This window comes from Vidua macroura, chromosome 3 (assembly GCF_024509145.1).
Source record: "Vidua macroura isolate BioBank_ID:100142 chromosome 3, ASM2450914v1, whole genome shotgun sequence".
Classification (NCBI taxonomy): domain Eukaryota; kingdom Metazoa; phylum Chordata; class Aves; order Passeriformes; family Viduidae; genus Vidua; species Vidua macroura.
Window position 1 is genome coordinate 84,021,635 of NC_071573.1, and position 24,303 is coordinate 84,045,937.

The window sequence follows — 24,303 nt, forward strand, 5'->3', positions numbered from 1 at the left end:
TGACTCCTAACAGAGTTGTAAAATAAGAGAGAAGTAGAGTGTCTTGTGATATGTCAATCTAATAAAATTGTATCCTTTACCTTAGAGATATAGTGTGGAATAGCTTTCTTGAGGTTGCCTGTGAAGCTCATCTAGAGATACAGTTCCTTGTGATTTCACCAGGAGCAGCAGAATGTTTTCCTTGAAAGGAACACTAAGATGTTCAATGGAGATACTTAAAATGTACTAATTGAATTAAACATTTTGTAGAGGATTTCTCAGGCCCAAAGAGACATAGTCCAGTTTTAACAATATCTGAAAAAGCAGAAAAAAAAAATACTTTTAGATAGCTGTCATATTTTTCCATGGAAGTTTTCGATTTTAGCCAAGAAATCTGGGCTGTGCAGGATCTGAAGTACATGACCTGTCCAAAATGTTCCTTCTTACAGATTAGGATTCTTCTAAGAGTTTCTATGTAAAACTTATGGTATCATCCTCATAAATGGGACTGTAACATGATTCATAGATATTTGGAAATGCTTTTGGGAATAAAAGAGAGAGAGGGAGATTCAGTGGTGTTACATTTTATTGCAGGGGTTGAGACAGTTTGCTCTGAATAACTGTGAGCAGCTTCTGTTCCTATAGGGTTCCAAGGAGAAGTTTGTGATTCTGTTAGGACCTTTAAGTTACTAACGTGTTTTTAATAATAATTGAGTTATATATGTTTATGTAATATAAAAATGGTTCTACATTGTTTCATCTCAGCATGAGCACTTACTCTGGATGACTAATGTTCTGGGTCCTGAAATTTATAATGGAAAGGCTGACACACACTCAATCTTATCTATCATAGCACTATGCAAAAGGGAATTATATAATTAAAACATTATAATGATCTCTATTGCTCAGTGGGCAGTTACAAGTCCCACAGGAGTCAGGCCAACTGTGTTATCAAGGTTTATTCAGTCATGTCTTAGGAGCAACAGGCACATTTTGCTAAATATAGTGTGGTGTGCTAATAAGTGCTCTGTGTGGAACATTGCACTGGGATCACTGTGCCACAGAGCTGGGGTGCAGTGCATGGGATGTTAGCCCACCTCCCTTTGGTTGAGATTTTCAGAAAAAAAGTGCTTAAACTTAGACTGCTAAATCCATACTCTGACATTTACATAAATAGCCTGATTTTTCAGAAAAGCAATACCAAGAAATTCTCTTCTATTAAAATAATAACATAGAAAAATGTCTTATAACAATAAGGAAGGATGTTATTATTTCTGGAAATAGTGCTCAAATGTATGAGCAGATTTCTAGGGAAAGACAAGGAGAACCACAACTTTTTGGTTTCCCCATCTTAATTAATTGTGGGGTGCAAATGCAGTTTCTGAAAGAAAGTCACAAAACGGTTGTGGTGCAGGATAGACCTCAACACTATGGCTGGTCTGTATATGATATATTTTACAGAGCTAGGCAGGAATCTTTGTCTCAACCTGTACCTCTCTGTTTGGGCCTGAGATCCAATAGCAGAAAAACAGATGAGTAGGACCTGAAAATCCCATCTTTTGATCAGCTCCAGGCCCATTTACTGATCTTATTCTGGTTCTTGGTAAACAGGTATTTACATGAGTAGACTACAAAGCTTTGCACCAGCAGAAGACTTCACTGGCTAAAGTACCAGAGATGGAAAGTAAAAATGCTTGATCCAGTGCCTGAACTGGGGTGCCCAACACCATTTCAAGTTATACCTGAGGCATTTGCTTGGGGCTGGCAAATACAGCAGAGGACCTGCAGGAGACTCATACACTTGCATTACAGCAAGGGGGAACTATCAGGAGACCTGTAACACCCAAAACAGCACCGAGGGCTTGCCTCTGCCTCCTGGGTGGTCCAGAACAGTTTGAGATGTGTCAGCATATGTGGGTCCTTGTCTGTAGCTGGCAGCTTCACAGAAGAAGATCTCTGATGCTGCACAACACTGCAGATGGCTCTAGAGCCCGCTGTGATAGCAACTGATGCAAACCCCATGGATGGTGGGTGGCCAAACTGCTCAGGCACTGCTGAGTCCACTAACTCAGGTCTTTATCAGCCACTGCAGAAGTTTAGATGCTGGGTTCATGTGCAGGCATGTAATGTACCATAACCCAGAGCCAAATGCCACCTGAGCTGGCCATGCAGGACAGAGCAGTGGGCACAGCCAGTGTTCCTAAAGGGCAAAGCTGCATGGTGGGGCTCATGTCAAGCAGTACACATCTTCTGTCTGCCTTCTCAATCACTCTGGAGGTTAGAGAAGCTGACCTCTGGGTTTTTATTAGAAAATAAGGTCCCAACAGCTACTCCTGGCATAAAGGGAGTAGCATAACATCTTGCAGCAGCTGTTCTTAACTGGGGAAGAAGATCATGATGTAGTAAACCCCCATGTTGTGATATGCCTTAAACAGGAAATCCCCTAAATACATTTCAAAGGGCACTGGGCAGAGGGTAAAGGAACAACAGGTCAGATTTGACAAAAGCCTATTTGTTTAAAAATCCTAAGCAGATAAATTCACTCATTTATTTATTTTTCATTTTTGTTAAACAAATAAGAGACATTGGAACTAGTAGCAAACACATTTCTCTGAATAAAAAATACATGCAGAAATGAAGACAATGCCAAACCCAAGCCATGTTCATTAAGCTGGGCTGACTAAAAGCTAACAGAGTAGTGAGGCCAGCTGGAGAGCATCCAAGAGACTGGAGGAAAGGGCATATGAGAGGAGACATTTTAACAGCTTCAAGTGAAGCCTCTCAGCAGGCTGTAGAGGTGTTGATACCCAAGTGAGAGACTCAACTCTAACAGGTGAAAAAGGCTGTCAGCAAAGAGTACATGGAAGCTTTAAAAGTAGAAACAAAAGCCAATAGTCTTCTGTTTACACAATAGAGTGCTTCTGATACTGAAGCACAGGGCAACATCTATTTATAATCCAAATAAATCTTGTGTTCTGGTATTTGGAACTGTCCATATTGAACATATTGGGAAGCAGCAGCCACAAGGCTGCATTAAGAAATACTGTTTTAGATCTGCATTGTTTTGGTCCATGTATTTTCCTCCTTAGTCACTTGCCAGTTATGACTTTTGCAAAAGAAAAAGGTTTATTTTTCAAAGCTGGCTTATGTGGAGTTCATAAATGTTGTGACAGGTGATACCTAGGCTGTGCTTTTAATGCCTTTGAGCTAAACTCTTGCCTGACTCTTTTTTTCCACCTCAAACCCTCAAAGTTTCCAAGAGTCCATCAATATCTGTGACAGGTGACACGCAGATGAGATCCCCAGATGGTATGTCCCAGGAAAGTACACATAATTTAGGCTATCCAGCTCCTTGGGCCTGGTGCATTCCCTAGCTGTGTCCTAGCCCAAGTTTTGCCTCTGGTGCTCTTTCTTTTGCAGAGGAAAAAACTGTGATGAATGCCACAGTCTGCCAGTTTGAATATGAAGGCACTCAGATTGAGAAGCTGCGGGGAGTGGGGAGCAGGGATGGTGGTGACCATGGAATCCACCTCCCACAAAGTTTAGAAATTGGCAAAAAAATTACGTGACTATCATGTGCAGACATACTGTAACAGTAAAAGGGGTTTTAGCAAGACTGGTGGGATCTGTACCTCTGAGAGTCACATACAAGAAGGATTCTCCCAGTCTGGCTTCTTTGCTCTCTGAGAGTTTGCAGACATGCCAGTTAAGCAAGCAATTTTTCACAATAAACCAAGGCTATCTTTATGGAATCAAGAGGGTTGAAACTTGATGATCCTTAAGGTCCCTTCCAACCCATACCATTTTATGATTCTCTGATCCAAAGATACAGGCTTCTCTGGTGTAGTTGTATTTTTTTTATTTCTGATGGCTGTGCTCATAGTCATATTCTGGACAACTTGCAACTCACCTAGAACAAGTTATTATCTATTGTCAGCTGCTACAAAACAGCTCCCCAAAGTATGCTGTTAGTACTAAGTACGGTATGGAGAATTTCTCTTTGAAGTCCTGGGGTACTTGAAACAACAGGTCATGAACTAAATGGCCTCTAGGGATCTTTTCCAGTCTTATTTACTATGGTTCTGTGCATTCACATCAGATTCACTTGTAAGAATGCTTAAAGTTTTGAATGTTTGTCCTTCTGAACTGAGGATTTGGGGTTGACCTTTACATCCTCTAAACCTTCTTGGAAAGATACGTGCTGGGATAGAGTGCAGCAGCAGCTGATTATTCCCCCTGGACAGCTTTCCTCCAACCTGCTCTTCAGTCAGAGGAATCACCACATCCTCAATGCCATCTGTGTCTGTGGGGGAGAGAAGGCCAGCATCAGCAGTTGGCCTAATGACAAGATATTGAGTCTTAAAATTCCCCCCCATCATTAATTATTCCACTGTCTGCAACACAAGGATCAGGTCACTCATTGATCTAATGCAACCTGAACTTTCAGCAGCTTTGAATACTTTGCCCATTCAGACACAAGCTCATCTTTTCCATAAGACTACCTACCACCTACACACATCCTGCTGTCCTAATAGAGTCTGATATTTTTCATATATAGAAGTACTAAGAAGAATTAGCAAAATGCTCCTATTCTGAGCTTGGCACTTGACACTTGACACCATTTTAGCATTTGTTGTCAATTAATATTGAGAGCTTCTTCATAGGAAGAAATTACTTTGCAATAGTTGAAGTCCTACCAAATATAGGGAAACCCATGGCTATTACCCTTCAGAAGATGTTGAATCCAATTAGGTACTCAGTGAGCACTGTACTATAATGTTCTGCAAGTAGGCGCTAGTGGCTAGTGATTTCTAAAAATATTTTAATTTTTCAAAATTATGGGTTTTCTCAGTGAATCATCATTGTTTCACCAAGAAACTCTCAGCTACGTGAAGATGAATGCTTAGACCTGCATTCACAATTCTCTGTGGCCAGTCCATTGCTGTGACAGGGACAATTACATTAAAACATACAGTGATACCTGAAAAATAGAGTCACTGTCCTCAATTTATTTTCCCGTCCTCTTTAATCAAGCAAGATTTGAACTGGTTTCATAGAGGAGTTCTTCCTGAATGGATCACGACTCTGTCATGAAATAATGAACCAGCTTCTTTGAAAGAAAGCAACTTTATTTAGAAATGTTACAATATAAAGTGTGTTTGTATGTGTTTTATATATATGGGACTATAAGATCGTTGCATCTATTTTTTTCAATTTTAGTATTAAAGATCTATATATTTTTAAAAATTACTACCTACAAATTAACTGGACTTTCTCAGACTCACAAATTCCACTAAATACCAGCTTCTTTCTATTTATAACTCCGCTTTTGAAAGATTTATTTGCTTTTCCAGTTCTACTTATCTGGAGCCACAATAATTAACTTTCAGAACATTACATGATGGGAAAAAAACAATTACACAAATTAGAGAAATAAACAGTTGCTAAGGAACACATACCTGGTAAGGCAGATAATTATTTCATGGCTGTCACACTTTCCATCAATTTCATGGCTGTCACACTTTCCAGGGATGCTGCTTCTGTAGTTGTTCCACTGAATGAGCAGATTTCAGATAGAACAAATCCTCTCTGAACACTGCTAATATAAGAAGCCAATTCTCATTATGAGAGGTCAAACTAGTTCTGCCCTCTGAATTCCACCTCTGAAATGAACTTATCCAAATAAACAAACACCAGACTGAGTTTTTCTTCTGCCATTGACTGGAAATCTCTCATATAAGGAAGAGCCTGGTGGAAGCGATTTAATGTGTTTTGTGCTTCTGCATTTTATGAGCACAGATATAATCCTGTGCAATATTAGTCTTATGACTGATTTAATAGGGAATAGAAAATACACTGGAAAGGCTGTCCATTATGCAGTCAGGAATAAATGGGCCTCTTAAATGACTGTACTAAGACAGTGTTTGATTTAGATGCACTGTAGTGATATATGCAGTGATAGACTGACCAGCAAAGTACTTCCTGGGCAGATGTACTCTACTGACTGCAAGTCACTGGCAGCAGCACAGTTTTGCTTGTATAACAACACTTAATGCTTAATCTGTATATTGTTTGATGTTCAAAGAGCTGACACTATTTTTAATTCTTCCTCTGTGCAAAACATATACTCAAGTGCATATATACATATGAATAACACATTTACCATATTAATATGTAAAGCAGATGCAATTAACTGTCAGGACAATACAGAGGCCAAATCTAGTGTGATAGCCACATGGAAATGATATTCAAGGTTTACAGCGCTGAAATGCAGAATATACTGTTTTGTTCTGCCCTGGCATTGCAGTTTGAGGTAACAAAAAAAAAAAAAAAAAAAAAAAAAAAGAGGCGTCAGAAAGACAAAGTTTCCTGAATTACTCTAGATCCAAAACCATTTAAAATTTTCCAAGAAATTCGTGGTTACCTGCAACATTACTATTACACACCTACACCAGAAATGGAAAATATTATTAAAAGTATAAATATGAATTTAAATGTTGATTTTTGTATTTAAATCTGCCACTGTTTCAGTGTGTTCAGATTAGATAGCAAAGAAAATTGTGGAGTTGGAGTGCAATGGTCTTAATGTGTTTAACACTTGTCTAAGAAACAAGCAGACAGGAGAGTGTTAGTAAATGTTTATGCATTTCAGAAATGCCTTCTGCATCACATACTATGTACTCAGACTATGAATGTACATAGCAACAGTGCTGATTGAAAACAACCCATTTAATTACTGTGATATATAGAAGCACACACTCTAAATGCAATTTGTTGGTGTATTTTGCACGTAAATGATCTTAGGGGAATCATGGTTAGAAGAGTTAGAATAAGGAGTTAAGGATGGGAACAAAATCCTGCTGCCCTTGGAGTCAATTAATTGTTTGCTCTTGCCAGCTCTGAATCTTATTTTTCACAAAGAAATGAAGCAAAGCTGGTCAGATTTGAGGAAGGGGAGATACTCCCCCCAGCAGCATCTAGATCTGTGAGGGAGAATACATGAGATTCTTGCAGACCTGAGAGACCCCTTGCTTTCAAAGTCTCCACTAATGTAAATCCACTTGTACCAATACACCAAATCATTTAAACATTTAAAAACAATATATCTGAGTGATTTAACTTTTACATAAAATAATGCATATTTTCTTCCAGCTTCATTTTTTTGCATTAATTGCTTTTAACTATCAAGATAAAAACTTGGTTATCCTATGGTGAAAAAATCCACAGTATATTGTAAAAAAAAAAATAGTGTTGTAGTGCACAAGTGATAAGAATACCACATTTGCATTAATTCATTTCCTGTGGAAGGATATTTCATTCTAATCCCTGATGTCCATTCTTATGAAACTATTTTCCACACCACATTTATACTCATGTTCTTGGTGTGTTCATTCAGGGAACTAAAATTTAAAAAATGTATTATTTCTCAGAAATATTGCTTATCCATATCAGACCTGGATAGGAAGAAATCCAGTTCCCCATGCCAAAATGATGCCAAAATGATGCCAAAAGAGAAAATCCAGCTCAACAGCTGGGCAAGGGGGTTTAACAGGTCAAGAGTTTTATCAGTGGAGGAGATGTTGCTTTTGGAAAATGCATTCTATCAATACCAGACAGCTGAAACTGTGCTGTGTCCCAAAGAGGAGCTGACTCGCTTCCAAAGTGTCTGGAAATGTCAGCACATATCTTCTGGTTATCACCTTCTTTTCAGCATTTGGGTTCTTGTGTAGATGACAGGTCTGTTGCAGAAATGAAGCTCAGGAGACACAAGTCCTCCTGCCGACAGGCTCTTGATCTCCCAGTCCTGCGGAAAAGCGCCCAGGAGCGGTCCTCTGATAACATATTATCCGCTATCGGTCACTTCCACCCCGGCTGGAAACCCCGCCGTGACTCTGCCAGCCGCGTCGTGCACGGAGCCGACAGGGGCCCAGCGTGGGCCCGCAATCTCCGCGGCCGCTCCGAGAGGGGGTCCCAAGCTCTGCGCTGAGGCTTGGCCCCGTGTCTCCCTCTCTCCGCCCTTCCTGGCCCTGTTTTCCATCTCGGCCCCACAGCGGCGGCCCCGGGGCGCCGCGGCAGCCTCGGCAGGCGGACACGCGGGCTGCCGCTCTGGCGGTCGCCGCTCCTGCCCGGCGCCGCCAGCGGGGGGCGCTCCGGCACCACGGATGGTCCCGGTGCGGCGGGGCCGCGGCGCTGGGGCTCCGGGACGAGCGGGGCTGCGGCTGGGAGAAACCCGCAGGGAGGGGGAACCCTCCCTGTTTACCCCTGCTCCTCGCTCATCTCTGTTCCGCGTCCCGAATTTGTGCACCCGCTCCGAGGGGACGGTGACATCCCGTACTTTAGCCCGAAGGAGTCCCGGAGGACCGCGAGCATTACCGGACATGCCGCCCCCCACGGGTGTGGGAGCAGCCCCGCTGCTGGCGCGGGGCGCCCTGGGATGCTCTGTCCGGGCCCTCGGGCAGAGAAGGGCCCGGCTATTTCGCCGTGTCACTCTCTGGCACGGCGCGCTGCAGAGGCCGGGACACGTCGGGTGACCCGGATAGACTCCCGAGAGCGAGTGATGGGAGACCCTCGCGGAGCCTGTCCCGCAGCGGATTATCCGATTTTGGAAGGTGAAAAGGGCACAGAATTTCAGACATGGGCTACGGGCGCGGATTTTCCGCGGGGTCCGAGGGAGGGTCGGTGCGGCCGTACGCCCCGTCCCTCAGCCCGCCCCGCCGCAGGCTGCTCCCGGCGCCGGCGGCACTTTGTGCTCGAAGTAAAAACACCCATGTGGCGGAGGGCTGTCGGGGGGCAGTGTGTATTTAATGCAGGTTTAATGTATGTATGGCTGCACAGCGTTGCGGCCAGACACACCTGACCGGTGTCACAATGATTATTATCACCTTTGCCCTCAAGGCTCCCGGCCGCGCCGCCTGGAGTGCCCGCCCTTCTCTGCAAGACTGAGCTGGGGAGCAGCCCAGCCTCGGGTCCTCCGCGGGGGCGGCGGGGGCTGCGTGGAGGCCCCCGCCCGGGGACACCCTCCGCGCCGCCGTCCGTCGAAGCCTGCCCGGCGACTCAATTTTTCCACTGCCCTCCCGTGTCCTCCCCGTTTGGGAAGCCTAGGGGGGGAGGGAGGGGGCGGCGGGCCGGGCCCCTGCCTCCGGGCGCGCTGCCGCCGCGGCTCCCGTCTCATGCCGCAGGAATGCGCGGAGGTATGCGCCAGTTTCCAGAAGTGGATCCCCTTCCTTGCTGGAGCACAGCAGCGCATATATCACCCGGTGGCAGCAGTCCACCTTCCCTGAAGTTTCGTAACCGCTTACGAGGGTAAATTGAGAGTTGGGAACAGCCCTCTATTAAGTAGCAGATTGAGAAGAGGCTCTTCCCACTTGGAGAAGGCAAGTCTTCCCAGACAGACCCCTCGCATCGGGAGCTACAGTCATCGAGACGCCTCCTCTGCGCTCACTGTTGCCGCTGCTGCTGCTCCTCCTTCGCCGCTGCTGCTACTTGCTGCTCCCTCCACAAGGTGCCTCCGGAGCTTCATCCTTTATCCTCCTCCCTTTATCCAGGTCGGACGGCTGCGGCTCCCGCCGCTGCTGGCACCCCCGGAGTCATCACCGGCGGAGCTGTCCCGTCACCGACCCAGGCACCCTGCGGCCACCCTGGAAGGTCTGTGTGTGCCCGCGCAGGAGCGGGGTCCCTGCCCATCCCGCCGCCGACCCCCGTGTCCCACTCTGTCCGCACGCACCACGCACGCAGCCCCTTCCAATGCACCTTGGGCTGGAAGCTGACACGGGATTAGGAAGGAGCGTGTGTGCGCGCGTTGGGCATGTCAGAGCCGGCCGCGGCGGTGCGGCCGGGCGGGCGGAGAGGTGCGGGGCAGAGCGCCCCGGGGCTGCTGGCTGTCAGCCCGGGGGAAGACACGGGGGAGCCCGGCGGGATGCCGGCCCCGAGCGCTGCCGGCGGAGCGGTGCCTGAGCAGAAATGCGGGCAGGGACGGTGTTGTCCCGGAGACGGAGGCTCCCGGCGGCCGGAGGCTCCAGGCGGAGCCTGCTGTCAGCGCCCAGGGCGCCTGCAGGCACGCTACCGCTGCGGCTTTGGCAGGAGCTCTCGCTTCCCTCCCTTGTGTCTGCAGCTGCCGGTGATGCTTTATCCCGCTTCCAGTTTTTTATATCTTTGATAGGTAATGGGCTTTTCCTGCGTTTTTTTTTCTTTTTCCGTTTACGTTAGTTTTTTCTTCTTGAAAGTGTTAAATATCGTGCACCGTGTGGTTTAGAAATGCTTTGGCTAAGCTTTTGTCGGTTGAATTAGCCTGAGATGGGACTGGCACTGTGAAAGCTCGGGTTTGACTTTTTCTAAGTGGTCTCTAAAGATCAATGAGAAAACCTTCAGTCCTGACGCGAAGTCTGTTGTGTCCTTGTTGAGCCAGGAGGTGTCCTCTGCCACCTCCAGGGCTTCTTTCACACATCTAAATTCGCGAGAAGGAAACTGTGTTTCTAGGCTAGCAAACGAATACTTTGGCTGAGGTGGTGTATTTCATGAAACAAAAACGTGTGTCAGGAATGGTAGACCTGCATCAGTGGAGAATTCCTAGATGCCTTTGTGAGATGATTAATTTCTGCTGCTTTTCAAAATGATCAAAAGATGGCAGTCAAAGCTCGCACGAGATTATCACGACAGAATGTCCTTTTGCGTTGAATTTAGGCTGTCCTTAAACTCACTGCAGGATGCTGTAGATCTGCCCGGGGCAGCCGTTTCCCACGCAGAGCAGTGATACGATCAGAGCATTTTAATACTAACCTTGGCCTTTCTTGTGTTAGTGTCACTATGGTCAATACTGCTCTTCTGTTTAGCCACTGGAACTGCCATTAGACTGAAACCTTTGCTTAGGTTTTCATTGAGCTTTTGGTATTTTTGTGTGCAGTTAAGGCGTTTGGCTAAGGCAAGTATATACAGCTGCTCAAATGAAGCCTATTAAGCTCAGTGTCTTGTAACTGGGAAATTCCTGGATCTCCATAGTGTCTTCCCACCAAATGTGCCTTGCTGGGTAGTTCTTCAGATGGTAGAAGAATACTGTTTTCCCTTTCAGTTGTGTCTGCGGACTAATGATTTATGTATTCTTTTGTTTTGCTCTTGGAACCTTCCTGATACAATCTGTTGCCTAATTGCTTTTGGAATTCTCTTTCCCCCAGCCTAATTATGATATATGATGCATGTATGACTTTATTCATACAAATTGCCACCCTCCTACTTCTTGAGATAGAAAATCTGAAACTATAGAAACACTTACATGCATGTGTAGGTTCATATTAGACTTTACTTAGACAAATAAATAATTTGGAAGTTTTGCTGTAGTAATTGGCAGTAATTTTACATGAACTAGAGCACATAGTTATGAAGGTATGGCTGCTTGCAATTAAGAACCACTAACTTGGCCTAATCCCACTTCTTTTGCTAGACAGCCTGAAATGGTTGTGAGACTCTTATGCCTGTCAGCTTTATATAGTGTATTTTAAATATATTTTCTCTCAGGACGTGTAAATGAATTATCAGATGTTGAAACATCATGGCTAGACAGACGTGTCAAATTTCAGATGTGTGTTACACACACTTCTGTATAACCTATTTCAGACTTTCACGAAATGAAGAATAGCGCAATTGTAGGCAGAACCCCTCAAAAAAGTTTTATTACAGTTTCCAAACTGCCTTGAGACCAGTAAAACAAAGCTAACTAAGTGGTTCAACAGTTATGAAAAAGGAGCCGATTAAAATCCCCAGCTGAAAGAGACATTTAGTTGATCCAAAGCAGGAATGACCTCTGAATTAGCTATCATCACATTCAGCGATGAAGTCATGGAGCTCCCTTCTGGCTCCTGCCTGTGTGGAGGCACAGATCTTCACTGCACTTCCCCGATCAAATTAACCCTAACTAGGTTAAAGCTTCATGTGCTTACTGTGATTGGAGAGGGTTCAGCAACAAAAGGCACATTATTGCGAGATGAGACTCTCCAGTTAGTCATGCAGATCTTTTGTCGTCTTGGACAGCTTTCAAGTCGAGAGGTTTCAACCTGGTCCCGTGGGTGGGGGGCTGGGGATAAGGGAACAAAGTGAAATCCACGGTTTGTCTTTTTTATGTTTCATGAATACACCCACGCAATCCTTTAATCCACATGTATCATTTCCTTCTCGTTTCTCCCCCTTCCTCCCTTCCCCATCATTGCAGATTCATTCATGTTGTTGTGATCTGAAAGGGCAGAAATGAAGACAGCGCTGTGCTCGGCAGTCGCTGCTCTGTGTGCAGCCACCCTCCTCTCCTCCATCGAGGCTGAAGGTAACCTTCTCCTCCCTGCCCTCTTGCCCCGGTGCCCCGCTGACCAGCAAATCTCCCAATCAGCCTTGAGCTACTGGCTCTCTCCCTCTCTGTTTTTGAGTGTGAATACTTCACCTTGTTTCTTTCTCTCCTTCAGAGAAATGCCTCTCCTTCCTTGCCCAGCTCCTTCTGTGTTCTGTTTCTCCCGGCTAATGAGCCGGACCGTAGCTCCCTCTCTCTGTCCCTCTGGTGTGCTGTCCACACCACCCCACAGACAGGACGTCGGCCAGCTGGTGTGGCCACCCGGGCGCAGCGCCCCGAGGAGCCCATTGCCACTGGCGAGCAGCCCGGCGTGGCCGGGGACATGGCTCTGCCCCCAGGATGGACCAAGAATGGCTGGTTTCTGGCCTCTTTTAGTAATGTTGAGAGAGGAAACGGAAAACCTACTGCTCAACAACCCGCAACTTTGAAATAAAATGCTCCAACAGAGTCTGGCTCTCTGTGCCTGTGTGTTTTGTCCAGCCGGACACCTCGCCCCTGCCCCACCGGCCTGCCGGTGCATCGGCCTCCCCTGCTCGGCGGGGCGACCCCCGGCTGAGCCTTGGGGTGGCTGACCCTCCCTCAGGGACGCGTCAGCTTCCGTGGTGGGTCTGACCCGGGGAACACGCCTGGGAAGGTGCTGCCAGTGCCGTGACACGTGTCACGGGCACCGCCGAAGGGAAGGCTGGGCCAGGCCTTGCTGTGGCAGCCAAGGCTGCAAGGCTCTGGCATGCATGTGGTACTGTCATCTCCAAAAAGGCATTCCTTTTCCTTCTCCTCCTCCTTCTCCTCAGCCCTCAACACAGTCTTTCTGGAGGCTGAGGCCCCTGGCAGCCCTGGCAGCATCTTGCGTCCAGCTGAAGATGTGGGGAGACCCATCTTCACTGACACACTTGCCTCAAAATGGCCTGGCCTGGCATTTGCTCTCCAGTGGATTAACAGCAACTGTGTCCTGTGCCCTCAGTGTGAGCTGCTTGGCTTTTTGGTCATAGTCATGGCATTTCTGCCAGCAGTGGCTTCCAGGGGAAATAAAAAGGCTGAACGTCCTGCACTGAAATGACTTGATCTGACCTCTGGGACTTGACTCCATCGTAGGTGTGAACTCTCCTGGATTTACTGGAAAAAAACAGAAGCCAGCAACTGGTAATTCTTTTTTTCCTTCCTTCTCTTTCTGCCTTGAACTGAAAGAAATGCCCTGATCATGGCCTGCTCCCTTGTCTGGACGTGGTCACCTTGGCTGATCTCTTGGAAAAGCATGGGGTGTCAGAGATGCCTCTGCTGTGTTTGCCCCCCAAAGCAGTCGTAGTAGTGCTTGCTTGGGGCGTGCAGATGTAAAGTACATTGCCTTTCTGGAAAAATATGGCATTTTTGCCAGTAGTGCAACATCTGGTCACCCTAGGAGAGAATCACTCCATTGCCTTCCTCTCGTGCTGTGTTGCTGTTGGCAAAGGAACCGAAAAAGGTCATTTGAAGTCATTTCAGAGTTGCATTTGAAATGCAGGACAGCCATGCCAGAGAAAGCAGAGAAAGTGTACAGTTTTGATTGAGGGAGTGGATGTGTTTGTGCATTCTTCCCCATCTTAGGAGGGAACTCACTTAGAGCTGTAGTAATATTGCTGTTGTCTTGCACTATGAATTATATGTATGGAGTATATTATTTCTGAATGTAAGTGAAGGTGTTTTATTTAGCTACAGTGTAGACTAAACCAGTCATAGCTTCAGTACTGTTAAAGCAAGCTCCAAAAATGTATTTGGATGAGCAGAGTTATAACAGCAAATCTTGACACATAGCTGGATGACCTTGATTAGATGTTGGAGGATGCACTATTGCCAAGCAAAAGAATGGATAAAACCTGATCTTGAGAGTTGTGGAGGGCTCTTGGAAAGAACTTACATTACTTTGCACTCAGAAATGTTTGATAAATAAAATACCTAATTTACAGTCATCATGTTTCTATAAGAAAATTCTCCTAGCTCCAGAGTTTTGAAGTAAGAGCAGGGAAGTGTGGGGCAAAAATTGTGGTTCTGAAAACGGAGTGAGAATAGTGGTGCTGAAAATGAAAGTTCAAAACTAGGAGTGCCTTACAACTTGCTGTGGTGGGAACTGCTTTTCTAGTGGGGTTTTTGTTTGCACTATGCTGATCATTCTTCTGCACTGTTTTAGTTTTGTGCAGCAAGTTTGCATAATTTTGTAAATTGCATCTTATTTACTTAAGCAAGTTATTTCCTTACTTATTTACTTTATTTTGGTGTCATTGCAATTTAGATCCTGTCTGCTGAACTGACTTTCTCCTGTGAACATTTGTCCCTTGGTCTTATTTTTCCCAATTTCAGATTGCTTTGTGGCAAAACTATCCCCCTCCCCCTGCCACCAGTCAGTCCTGTGTCTCTTTTCTTGATTCTTTTTGACTCTCCATGTACATTCACAGGACATGCATTTTAAAATTTCTTTCTCAAAGGTGTGGGTAGACCCTTGATGGGATGAAAAAGAGAGAGGAGAATAAGGGAGAGGGCCATTTAATGTGATGAAGATTCTTGATATGACGTGGAAAGATGGGGTGAGAGCAGAGGAAAGAAAAGGCTTAGTTTTATTTTCTGCCCTCCTTCAGCTTTCATTTTTCAGTCTCCCCTGGGAGCAGACCTGGTGTTTATCTGATGCTGCTGTCCATAGATTCCTGAACTTTCCAGTATGAAACTGGTTCTTCATCAGCATCACAGCTGCTCTGAAGTCCTTTGTGAGAGCTGTGCTCTGCTGCTCTTGGCCCTGAGCAGTAAGTGAGCTGCAGTAATGGTGTTAGAGCTTTTCTGCAGAGGTACAGCAGAACAGGAGTTTCTAGTTGGGCAGTCACTGTAGGAGTAGAGGGGGGAAAGCCCACATATAGTCTAAATGCATTCATGCCCTTTCACTGGGGAAGTTGTTTGTTTATAATGGTCAAGGAAGCAAATTTGTTTTCATGCTCAGCATTTTTACTCTTTTCTTTTACAGTGAAATTCTTCTTGATTTATTTTGCAATCCTTCTGATATCTCTCTCTCAGCTTAAACTCCTTGTGTGTGATTCTGTATTTTATACTTAAGCATAAAGTTGTTCATACTTAAAGTTGGTTTGTGCCTTTTTAGTCCAGCACAGCAATACTCCAGTGCATTCCATGTCTGTCCACATGTCAGAATTTCTTTGTTACAGTAATTTTTCATCTGTAATCACAAAGAGCCAAGGGCTCTTATTCTAGTCATAGTTAAGTAAAGTATATTGGCATGTGAAGAATCTATTTATTATAACCTCAAGTTACTGCTGTGATGCTGTCACAGCTTCTGTAGCATATCACGTTTCTTCATACAGAGGGATTTTCAAAGGCACAGGAAATAAATGAGAAAATAATTGGTTTTGTGTAGCCTAACTGAGCTTCTGAAGGTGCTGACTTTTCAGTTTTTCAAGAATTGGTTCAGACCTAGAAAAGTCTGTTTTCTAGGCTGGAAGTAGGGAAGGAGGGCATCACTGATCCAGGTGTAGTACCTCTGTGTTGAGCATAAAACGGTTTGTCTGGTGAAAAATCTCTTACCAGGACACCCAGTATAGTAAGTGACAAATAATTGCAGCACAGCACTTGCAGAAGATTAGAATTTTTGGCTTGTAATAAAGCTGTGTTGAGTACATTAATTTTCATTGACTGAATGATTCAGAGGTGATCTGGGATAGCTGAAACTTTTGAAGTTTTGAAACTGCTTGGTAGAACCATTATTTTATTATCTTTTGATAGCAATATCTTTTGAGAAAGAAGCTGTTGATTTCAAAGTTCTTAAATAGAGAGCCATGTAGATTGACATGTGAAATTGAAATTTTTATATACATGAGGATGACCATACATCCCTGTTTTTCCTGCTGCGAATTAGAAGCAAAATATACATGCATGTGTAAGTGCATATACACATACATATACATATATATGCACAAATGTGTAAAATTTGGTAAATATTCATACATACAATGTGTATATATATATATATGTATGGGTCATGCTGAGATATGTATGTCTTTATTTGTATAGGTATATAGATTTAAATGAATTTTTTGAGGTACATTTATGAGCTATGCATCCTCAATTTTGAAGAAATTTCATAAGCATATATATAAAATTTAAAAATGCAAAGATACAGATGGCAATGTTTCTGTGTTGTGATTGGCAATGAATATCTAACAAGTCTGAGAAGCTGCTCTTTTTAGAAGCTGCTCTTTACTACATTTCTAGGCTGTAGGTCATTCCAGTCACATTGACAATGCAGGCTTCAGAGGAGCTTAACTGGGGTCATGATCTAGTTAGTGTTACCAAATTCATGCCATTTCTGGAAAAAACAGTAAATGAAGAGTTCTGGCACCTTCCAGCCTCAGCAGGTCTTACCGCTGGGATGGTAAGGCTGAGCTCACTCTTCAGCTTCTGTAGACTGTGTGATATTTTAACATGGGCTAACACATTGTTTTACATGCCAATTATAGCGTGTCCCTTCTAGTGATGGAATCACAAAATATGTTTCACATAGGGATTGTGGATGGCAGCTACTTCCAACTTATATCACTTTTAAATCTGGTTCTAGATATAAATTACTTGGTATTCCATTTACATTTTATTTCTGTCTTGTTAAGGTATTCATTGGGACCCTCTAGCAGTCACATCGTGTTCTCTGCAAAAAGCTGTAAAATTTTTATATTTCCTGTGAAGTAATACAAGCTAATATAAGACATATATGACCTGCATAGCATGAGAAAGATGCTTTGCCCTCTTTTTTTTTTTTTTGTTTTATAAGAAATTATAACTTTATTACATTATAATATGTATATATATTATATTATAATATATATATGGCAATGTTTTGAGTACATTATATCTGATTTTTTCCTTTTGTTTTTCTTTCGTGGTGCATAATATAGAAGATCCAGTTAAGGAAATTATCATAACACAATTCTAAGGGTGGTCAAAATTAATGCTGTGGGAACATGATTGTTGTACAGCAGGATATGTTTTTGCTACTCTGGAAACCTGTAGGGGAACCATACATTTCTGTGCATCAACAGATCACTGTATACAGCAAGACTACAACACCATGACACGTTATGATCATGATCCTGTACCTTGACAAGTCTGTGAGAGGTTTGGCATGGATTTTGATGGACAGAGGATCAGCAGTGTCACTACACTAAGAATAGCTGCAACTTCACTGCTGCAAGTAGCTTGACATCAAGACTGCTTGCTGCAGTTAAGCTGTACTCACACATAAGATTTTGTTGAGTGAAGTTTTAAGGTTTGTCCCTGTAAAGCGGCAAACTCCTACTACAACAACAAGGGGCATTTTTTTCCTAGATTCTGGTTTGATTCAGTATTGCAAATTTATTATTTTTCCACTGGTGAATTTACTTCTGGATGAAGAATTTTAATGAGATGGAGTAACGGTTACCCCGTTTTATTATCACAATAAGGTTTTTATCATCTAAACATTTTTCTATACTTCAGATCAGCTTACTACTCTCAGTCATATGACCATGGTTTGGTCGTCACCCCACAGCTGGTTTCACTTGGGTGAAATCTGACCCTTGTGAAGGTCCTTGGATGTTTTGGAGATTCTATTTGAGTATCAAAAGCTCACAGGCCATCTGGAAGACATTTTGATGACATTGAATCCAAACAGCTTTTTTTTTTTTTTCACTCAAGGAAGATTCCTTTTTGGATTTCTATGGGAGAAGTATTCAGTGCTTGAGTTTGATAAGCCAGCCATGAGGCTGAGAATGAATGGATTTAAAGTACAGCAATGAAGACAGGGATTAGGTGTCAGAAATAACTATGATGATAAAGGCAGTGAGGTTTTGGAGTAATTTCTGTGGGAAGCTCTCAGTCTTGACAATAGTGGAGGTCTTTAAGAATGATCTGAGAAAACATGTCAGGAATGACACACGGTGGCCAGTGCTGTCTTGATCGTGGGATGGACAAGGGGACTTTCAAGTTCCCCTGCAATGCCATTGTTTATGATCACCTGGATGAATGGATACATCACTCATGTGTCAATATACTATTCTTGTTACCTGCCAAGACCCACATCTGAATTTTCATGAAATGGAAAAACATCCTTTAAATGCTAAAGACTCTTCCTCACAGTCAGCTTTTTCAGTTTATCTGGAATCCGGTCATTTGGATATCAACAAGCTGGGCTGCTGCTGTCCTTCAGCAGTTAAAGCCTAAGTCTCTGCTGCAACATGCCAATTTACTTGCAAGGTTGGTGGTGCTACTTTTTCCATGTACTGAATTTTTTTTAAAAGCATGCTCAGGTCAGTTGTCTCTGCCTTTGCATTAAATTTGTCCTGAGCCATTGCTACTGAAACAATATTTTATAATGATATTCTTATAATCTAAATGTATTTTACTATTAACACATGTTGCATGATTTTGATACTAAGTAACTACCCTGCCATGTCTAGCATTGTGATGCTCATAAACTGAATGATGAACAAACTGTGCATGCAGGTTAATGGTCTAATCTCACTGCCTGTGTATGGACAACAGCAAAAATAACATTTACTTCAGTACTAGTGTTATCTATTGTATCAGTATTATAAAGCCATATTATCCTATGGTCAGAAATTACAGAAAATTAAAAGGAAAAAAATGTCATATATTTTTAGCTCAGTTTTACTTTTTGTAATTGGACAGTGTCTTTTCATAATTAAACATTCTAGCATTTACTACTTTATCTGCTTTTAAAATGATATTCAAATCTGATGTGAAATCTGACAAATGACAGAGATCTTCTATGAAACAGAAGATCTGTCTTTTAAAAATGCCTGCAAAACTCTCTCACTAGTAGTTAAGGAAAGTATGGCTGGATCTAATCTTACTTTGTAGACCTATTTAAACAATAATATATAATACACCATGCACTGACAGTGAGTCAGTAAAATGCTGCATGAATAAGCATGACAATTTTAAAAAGAGAATATCATTATAAAATATTTATTAAATGTCTTTGTGTAATGAACCTTGTACATGGAGGCTTTGTCCATTGTGGGAAGCTAAAAAACCAATAATCAACATTTCATTTACGTATGCATGATGCTGCAAATTAGCGTATGTAAACTATTTCTTCCTGTACTGTTCAGTTACTTCTGTCATCAGCTCCTACAAGTTTTATTTGCAGGCATTTGTTCAGTTCACTGGTGCCCTCTTTGCCGTTTTCTATAAATTCTGTAAAATAAATGTCCTTAAATATATTTTGATGTTGTCTTTTCATAATTAACCATTGTGTTGTTTGGAACCATACTGGCATTTTATGTTAAAATGCTGCTATTAGTATGGGTACACCTGCTGCAAAGGGAACATAAAAGCAATAGTTTACACCTTTGAAATTGTACAGAAATCTGGTGTAAACAGGTAGAATTTTATTTTTGAGAACTTCACATCAGCTCAAATATTTTGGCAAATTGCAACCACTACTAATGTCATTTATTATTCCCTTAGTTCCTACGCCCTTTGTTGCTATATGCAAAGTATGTCACTTCAGTGGCTTCTAGGAACAAAGGGGTGGAGTTCTCCATATTTTGTAATATAATGATACATCAGTGTATCATTATTGCTGATATACATTTTGCATGTCTATTCCTATCTAGACCCTAACAGAAATTGTTTTACTGAACATTAGATGCCCAGTCTTTTCCTGTATTCTTTAAATAGTTTATTTTCTCTGCCAAGTTTCTAGATTCGGTGAAATTTATAAGAAATATCATATGCAGAGACTATATTAAAAAAGCTGATCAGTTCTTTGATGTCTGATTAAGAAGAGTACTGTGTTCTCCAAATCCTAAATGATCTCATGATATTGTAAGCAGGTTGTGATTTGGCATGCTTGTACGGATTGCACCCAGCATGTAAAAAAAATTTCCTTTAATCGTTATGTGAAATGTTTGCATATGTGGTGATTATCTGTGAACTCATTGTACATGTATCCAAATGTGTTTTCTATTGTGCTTGATTTTGCTGGCCATTCTTGAATGTCTTGGCAACTCAAGAAACATATGTTCTGTGCTGTCCTCTGTAATGCATATACTCTTTGATGTTTTGTCATATTTTGTCAGCTTTTATTTTACTCTTTTTCCAACAATATATCTTTATATTTGTTGGAAACAAATTTATGCAAAGACAATTTTAGTAAGCTTTGCTCAACATTGTTTTATTTATTCATTTGCCAAAACTTGCTCAAGATTTTAAACATCTACCTGGTATAAATCTTTTGCAGTTAACCCACCATCAGACTTGAATTTTACAATTATAGATGAACATAATGTTCAAATGTCATGGAAAAGGCCACCAGATGCAATAGTGGGTTACAGAATAACTGTTGTTCCAACAAATGGTGAGTTCTGTCAAAATTTTTTATGTGATTCCATGTTTTGAAACACTGAGTTTATTTTTGCCTATATCTAACTTAGGTGTAAGAGTAGCCGTTAAAATCTCTTGGAAGTTAGTGATCAAGCCTGGGTAGCAGCAAAGGGCATACAGGAAAAACAGTGATTCTTCCAAGTTAGAGCTACTCTTGCCTTGGTGTTTACCATTTCAGGACTGAAAGTAACAAGTTTTGGATGCCTTTGCTTTGCAAGGAGCAAAAAGAAGGTAGAATCATCACTCCGCTCCTCTTCTATGATTTCACCTTAAAGTTCAAGAATTGTATTATGCTGTGTAAGACAGCCATTATTCTATTTCACTTTGAGAAATAATCAGTGTGAAAGTGATATTGAATCAGAACAGGACATGATTTGTTAGATGATAATACATTTTGTACGTGCATTTCAAGTTTCAAATTTCCTGTAATTTATTAAAAACTTTAGCAATTTTTTTCATTTAAAAAAAAGTCACATTAGGCTAAATTTTCATGTTTCAATATTTATACTTCATGAAAACAGAAAGTGTATCATTCTAAAATTATTATTGGTTTTGAGACAGATTATAGCTTGATGCATTTTGTTTTACAATCAGTTTATCAATATTATTGGATTTTAAGGCTGCATTGAGTGTTTTATATATTTATTGCAGATGGACCTACTAAAGAATTTACTCTTTCACCTAGCACTACCCAAACTGTCATATCAGATCTTATACCTGATGTAGAGTATATTGTATCAATAGCTTCATATGACGACAGAGAGGAGAGTCTGCCTGTTTTTGGCCAGCTGACAAGTAAGTAGCTGCAGTACAATTAGAAAGCCAATTAAGATAACTGAGCGGTCATTCACAAAACTTGGCTTTGATCCAGTTCTCCAACAAAATTGCCACATAGCTAAACTCTCCTTCGATGGAGCTGTCTGAACAGCCTTTTTCTATTAGTCCTAGTAGAAGCAGAGAAAATTTCCAAGAGATCAAAGGATACTAACATGGATATAGTGTCTGCCAACCTCTATAGAATTTTTGGCAGGAGGCCACTACGTTTTTTGAGCTATACCTACTTCAAATAAATTGCATCTGCTGAATTCAAGGGGAAGACAATCATTGACCTCAGTAACAAATGAATTGAACTGGCATCCTATGTGAGAAAACAAACTATAGAAATCAAATAATAATAAAATGTGACACGATATACCTAAATGCATACTAAAATATGGAATTTAAGCTTTAATAATTTATATTAATAATCAAAAAAGCATAAAATAAATATAATTAAATAAAAATGCACAGCAGACTCTTTTCTATGACACATTTTGTATCATGTCTCAGGCTTCACAAAGAACCATGGAAAATTATCAATTCCCCTAGGTATTAGAGAGGGATAATACTGGTATTTCTTCCAGGCATATTGCAGTTAATTTTCAGGAAATAACTCTACAAGATGTACAAATACACAAGATTTCTAGATATTTACATTTTCTCTATTTTTGTCATGCTGAATACTATGTTGTCAAATCTGTAGGTACAGGAGGTATATTCAGAACCTGCATTTATGTTTTTGTGTTCTGAGGCTTGTTAGATGCATGTCTCTAATTCCTTATGTGCTTTTCTTTGATGTTTAAAAATGTAACCCTGTTTCCCCCATTCATTCTGTCTTGTGCTTTGTGTAGTTCAGACAGGTGGCCCAGGGATACCAGAGGAAAAGAAGGTTGAGGCTCAATTACAAAGTAAGGTGCTTTGCTTTTCAACTTATCTGATATTTATCTTATCTGAAGTCTAGCTCGCAAAGTTAAACTGTGCTTTTGTGCTACCTACCAAGAACTTAACTTGTAAAGTTGTGCAGTATTAAGAAAACTTGTGAAGGGACTTGTGATAGAAAGATAAGCTGCACTGGAAGATTAAAGTGCAAAGTTGGTACTGAAACTAGGGATTTCATGCAACTAACCTGAGCAAGTCCATGAGTGTCTTGGTCCTATCAACAAAAGATGTTGTGCTGTGGATAAAAGGCTTTGCAGAAGAACCTGTGCAGATACAATGGGGAAATAAAGATGCAAGGCACAAATACTAACAAAATAAAATATTTCTGTAACATCGAACCATTGCAAAAAGTTTTGTATGGGTGTTTTCATCTGTTGTGGCATAACAGTTCTTGTGGATTAGTGTGAAAGGTGTCTCAAAGCAGTTCCCTTTTGATAATGACTGTTAGAAAACTCATATGGGTGTTCACTTTCGTGAGTAATATTTCCCCAATTAAAATATCCCAGATTAGATCAATCTTTTAAATATCTGTTTGCTTTGGCTTTTACCTACTAAGTTTCTATTAGACATTTCTCACTGATTTGTAAGAATGAAACTGATCATTTGCTAATAGAGTTGGTTTTCCTTTTTTCTCTGTTGTGTTCCAGGATGCTCCATAAGTGCAATGACAGATTTAGTTTTCCTGGTGGATGGTTCATGGAGTGTAGGAAGAAATAACTTTGGATATATTCTGGACTTTATGGTTGCCCTTGTATCAGCTTTTGACATTGGGGAAGAAAAGACGAGAGTTGGAGTTGTTCAGTATAGTTCAGATACAAGAACAGAGTTCAATTTAAATCAGTTTTTTAGAAGAAGTGATCTTATTGATGCAATTAAAAGGATACCTTACAAAGGTGGCAACACAATGACAGGTACAGATTTCCCACATACATGTTTATTCAGCATTTCATTTCATAGTTCAAATTTGCTTTAAATCGTAGTTCATGCAAGTCTAAAAAGACACAACTTGTGATGTTGGTTTTAGGTGAGGCTATTGATTACCTTGTTCAAAACACCTTCACTGAGTCTGCTGGAGCAAGAAAAGGCTTTCCCAAAGTAGCCATTGTCATTACTGATGGAAAAGCTCAAGATGATGTAGAAATTCCTGCAAGAGAGCTTCGCAACATAGGAGTTGAAGTTTTTTCCTTGGGTACGTTGAGTTTTTCTAATGGTTGAGAGATTAACTTTCATAAAAAGTTAATTTATAAGTTTGCAGATGGTGTGGTTGAAGAATTTCATTTTGCCCTCTTTTCATGTGTATGCCTTGAAATGGGTAATTTGTGCCCTCCAGAGTGGAACACATCAGTTATGTTAATTTGATGGTAATTATGTAGCTCCTGCATGGAGATTGATATGACTGACCAGCATAGTTCAACCTTGGCCTCATTCTTCACTTACACCACATTATTTTCACTGGTTGAAAATTGAGACTGCCACCTTATTTCATTAATCATTATTTTGTAGTTTGATTATCGATCATGACAGAAGGCAGAACTAATTTAAACTCAGCTTTACCCCAGGATGTTTTGATACCTCACGAGTACACTCACAGGTATCTGTATTTTATACCTACTTAACACAGCCCTGTCTATTACAACTTTTAGGTATCAAAGCAGCAGATGCAAAGGAACTCAAGCTAATTGCATCTCAGCCGTCACTGAAGCATGTGTTCAATGTGGCTAATTTTGATGGAATTGTGGATATACAGAATGAAATTATCTTGCAAGTGTGCTCCGGTGTTGATGAACAACTTGGTGAACTGGTTAGTGGGGAAGAAGGTGAGACAC

At 41.7% G+C, this 24,303-nt stretch overlaps 1 protein-coding gene and 1 long non-coding RNA gene across 6 annotated transcripts in view; one reads left to right on the forward strand and one right to left on the reverse strand.

Annotated features, from left to right (window-relative positions):
• Nucleotides 1-2,586: 2,586 nt before the first annotated feature.
• Nucleotides 2,587-11,986, reverse strand: LOC128804711 (uncharacterized). Its single transcript, XR_008436168.1, has 3 exons — nt 11,910-11,986; nt 5,439-5,578; nt 2,587-4,282 (listed from the first exon to the last, which is right to left on the reverse strand). It is a non-coding gene; the product is annotated as an uncharacterized LOC128804711 (long non-coding RNA).
• Nucleotides 9,215-24,303, forward strand: part of COL12A1 (collagen type XII alpha 1 chain) — a 99,285-nt gene continuing 84,196 nt past the window's right edge. For 2 of the 5 annotated variants that reach the window (XM_053972769.1, XM_053972770.1), the window contains exons 1-8: nt 9,215-9,624; nt 12,179-12,286; nt 20,577-20,693; nt 21,371-21,514; nt 22,390-22,446; nt 23,125-23,388; nt 23,502-23,666; nt 24,121-24,294. In XM_053972769.1, coding sequence (XP_053828744.1) covers nt 12,214-12,286; nt 20,577-20,693; nt 21,371-21,514; nt 22,390-22,446; nt 23,125-23,388; nt 23,502-23,666; nt 24,121-24,294 — 994 coding nt within the window. In that variant the 5' untranslated portion in view covers nt 9,215-9,624; nt 12,179-12,213. The remainder of the gene's footprint in view (nt 9,625-12,178; nt 12,287-20,576; nt 20,694-21,370; nt 21,515-22,389; nt 22,447-23,124; nt 23,389-23,501; nt 23,667-24,120; nt 24,295-24,303) is intronic. The other 3 variants (XM_053972767.1, XM_053972768.1, XM_053972771.1) reach the window with 3 other exon arrangements.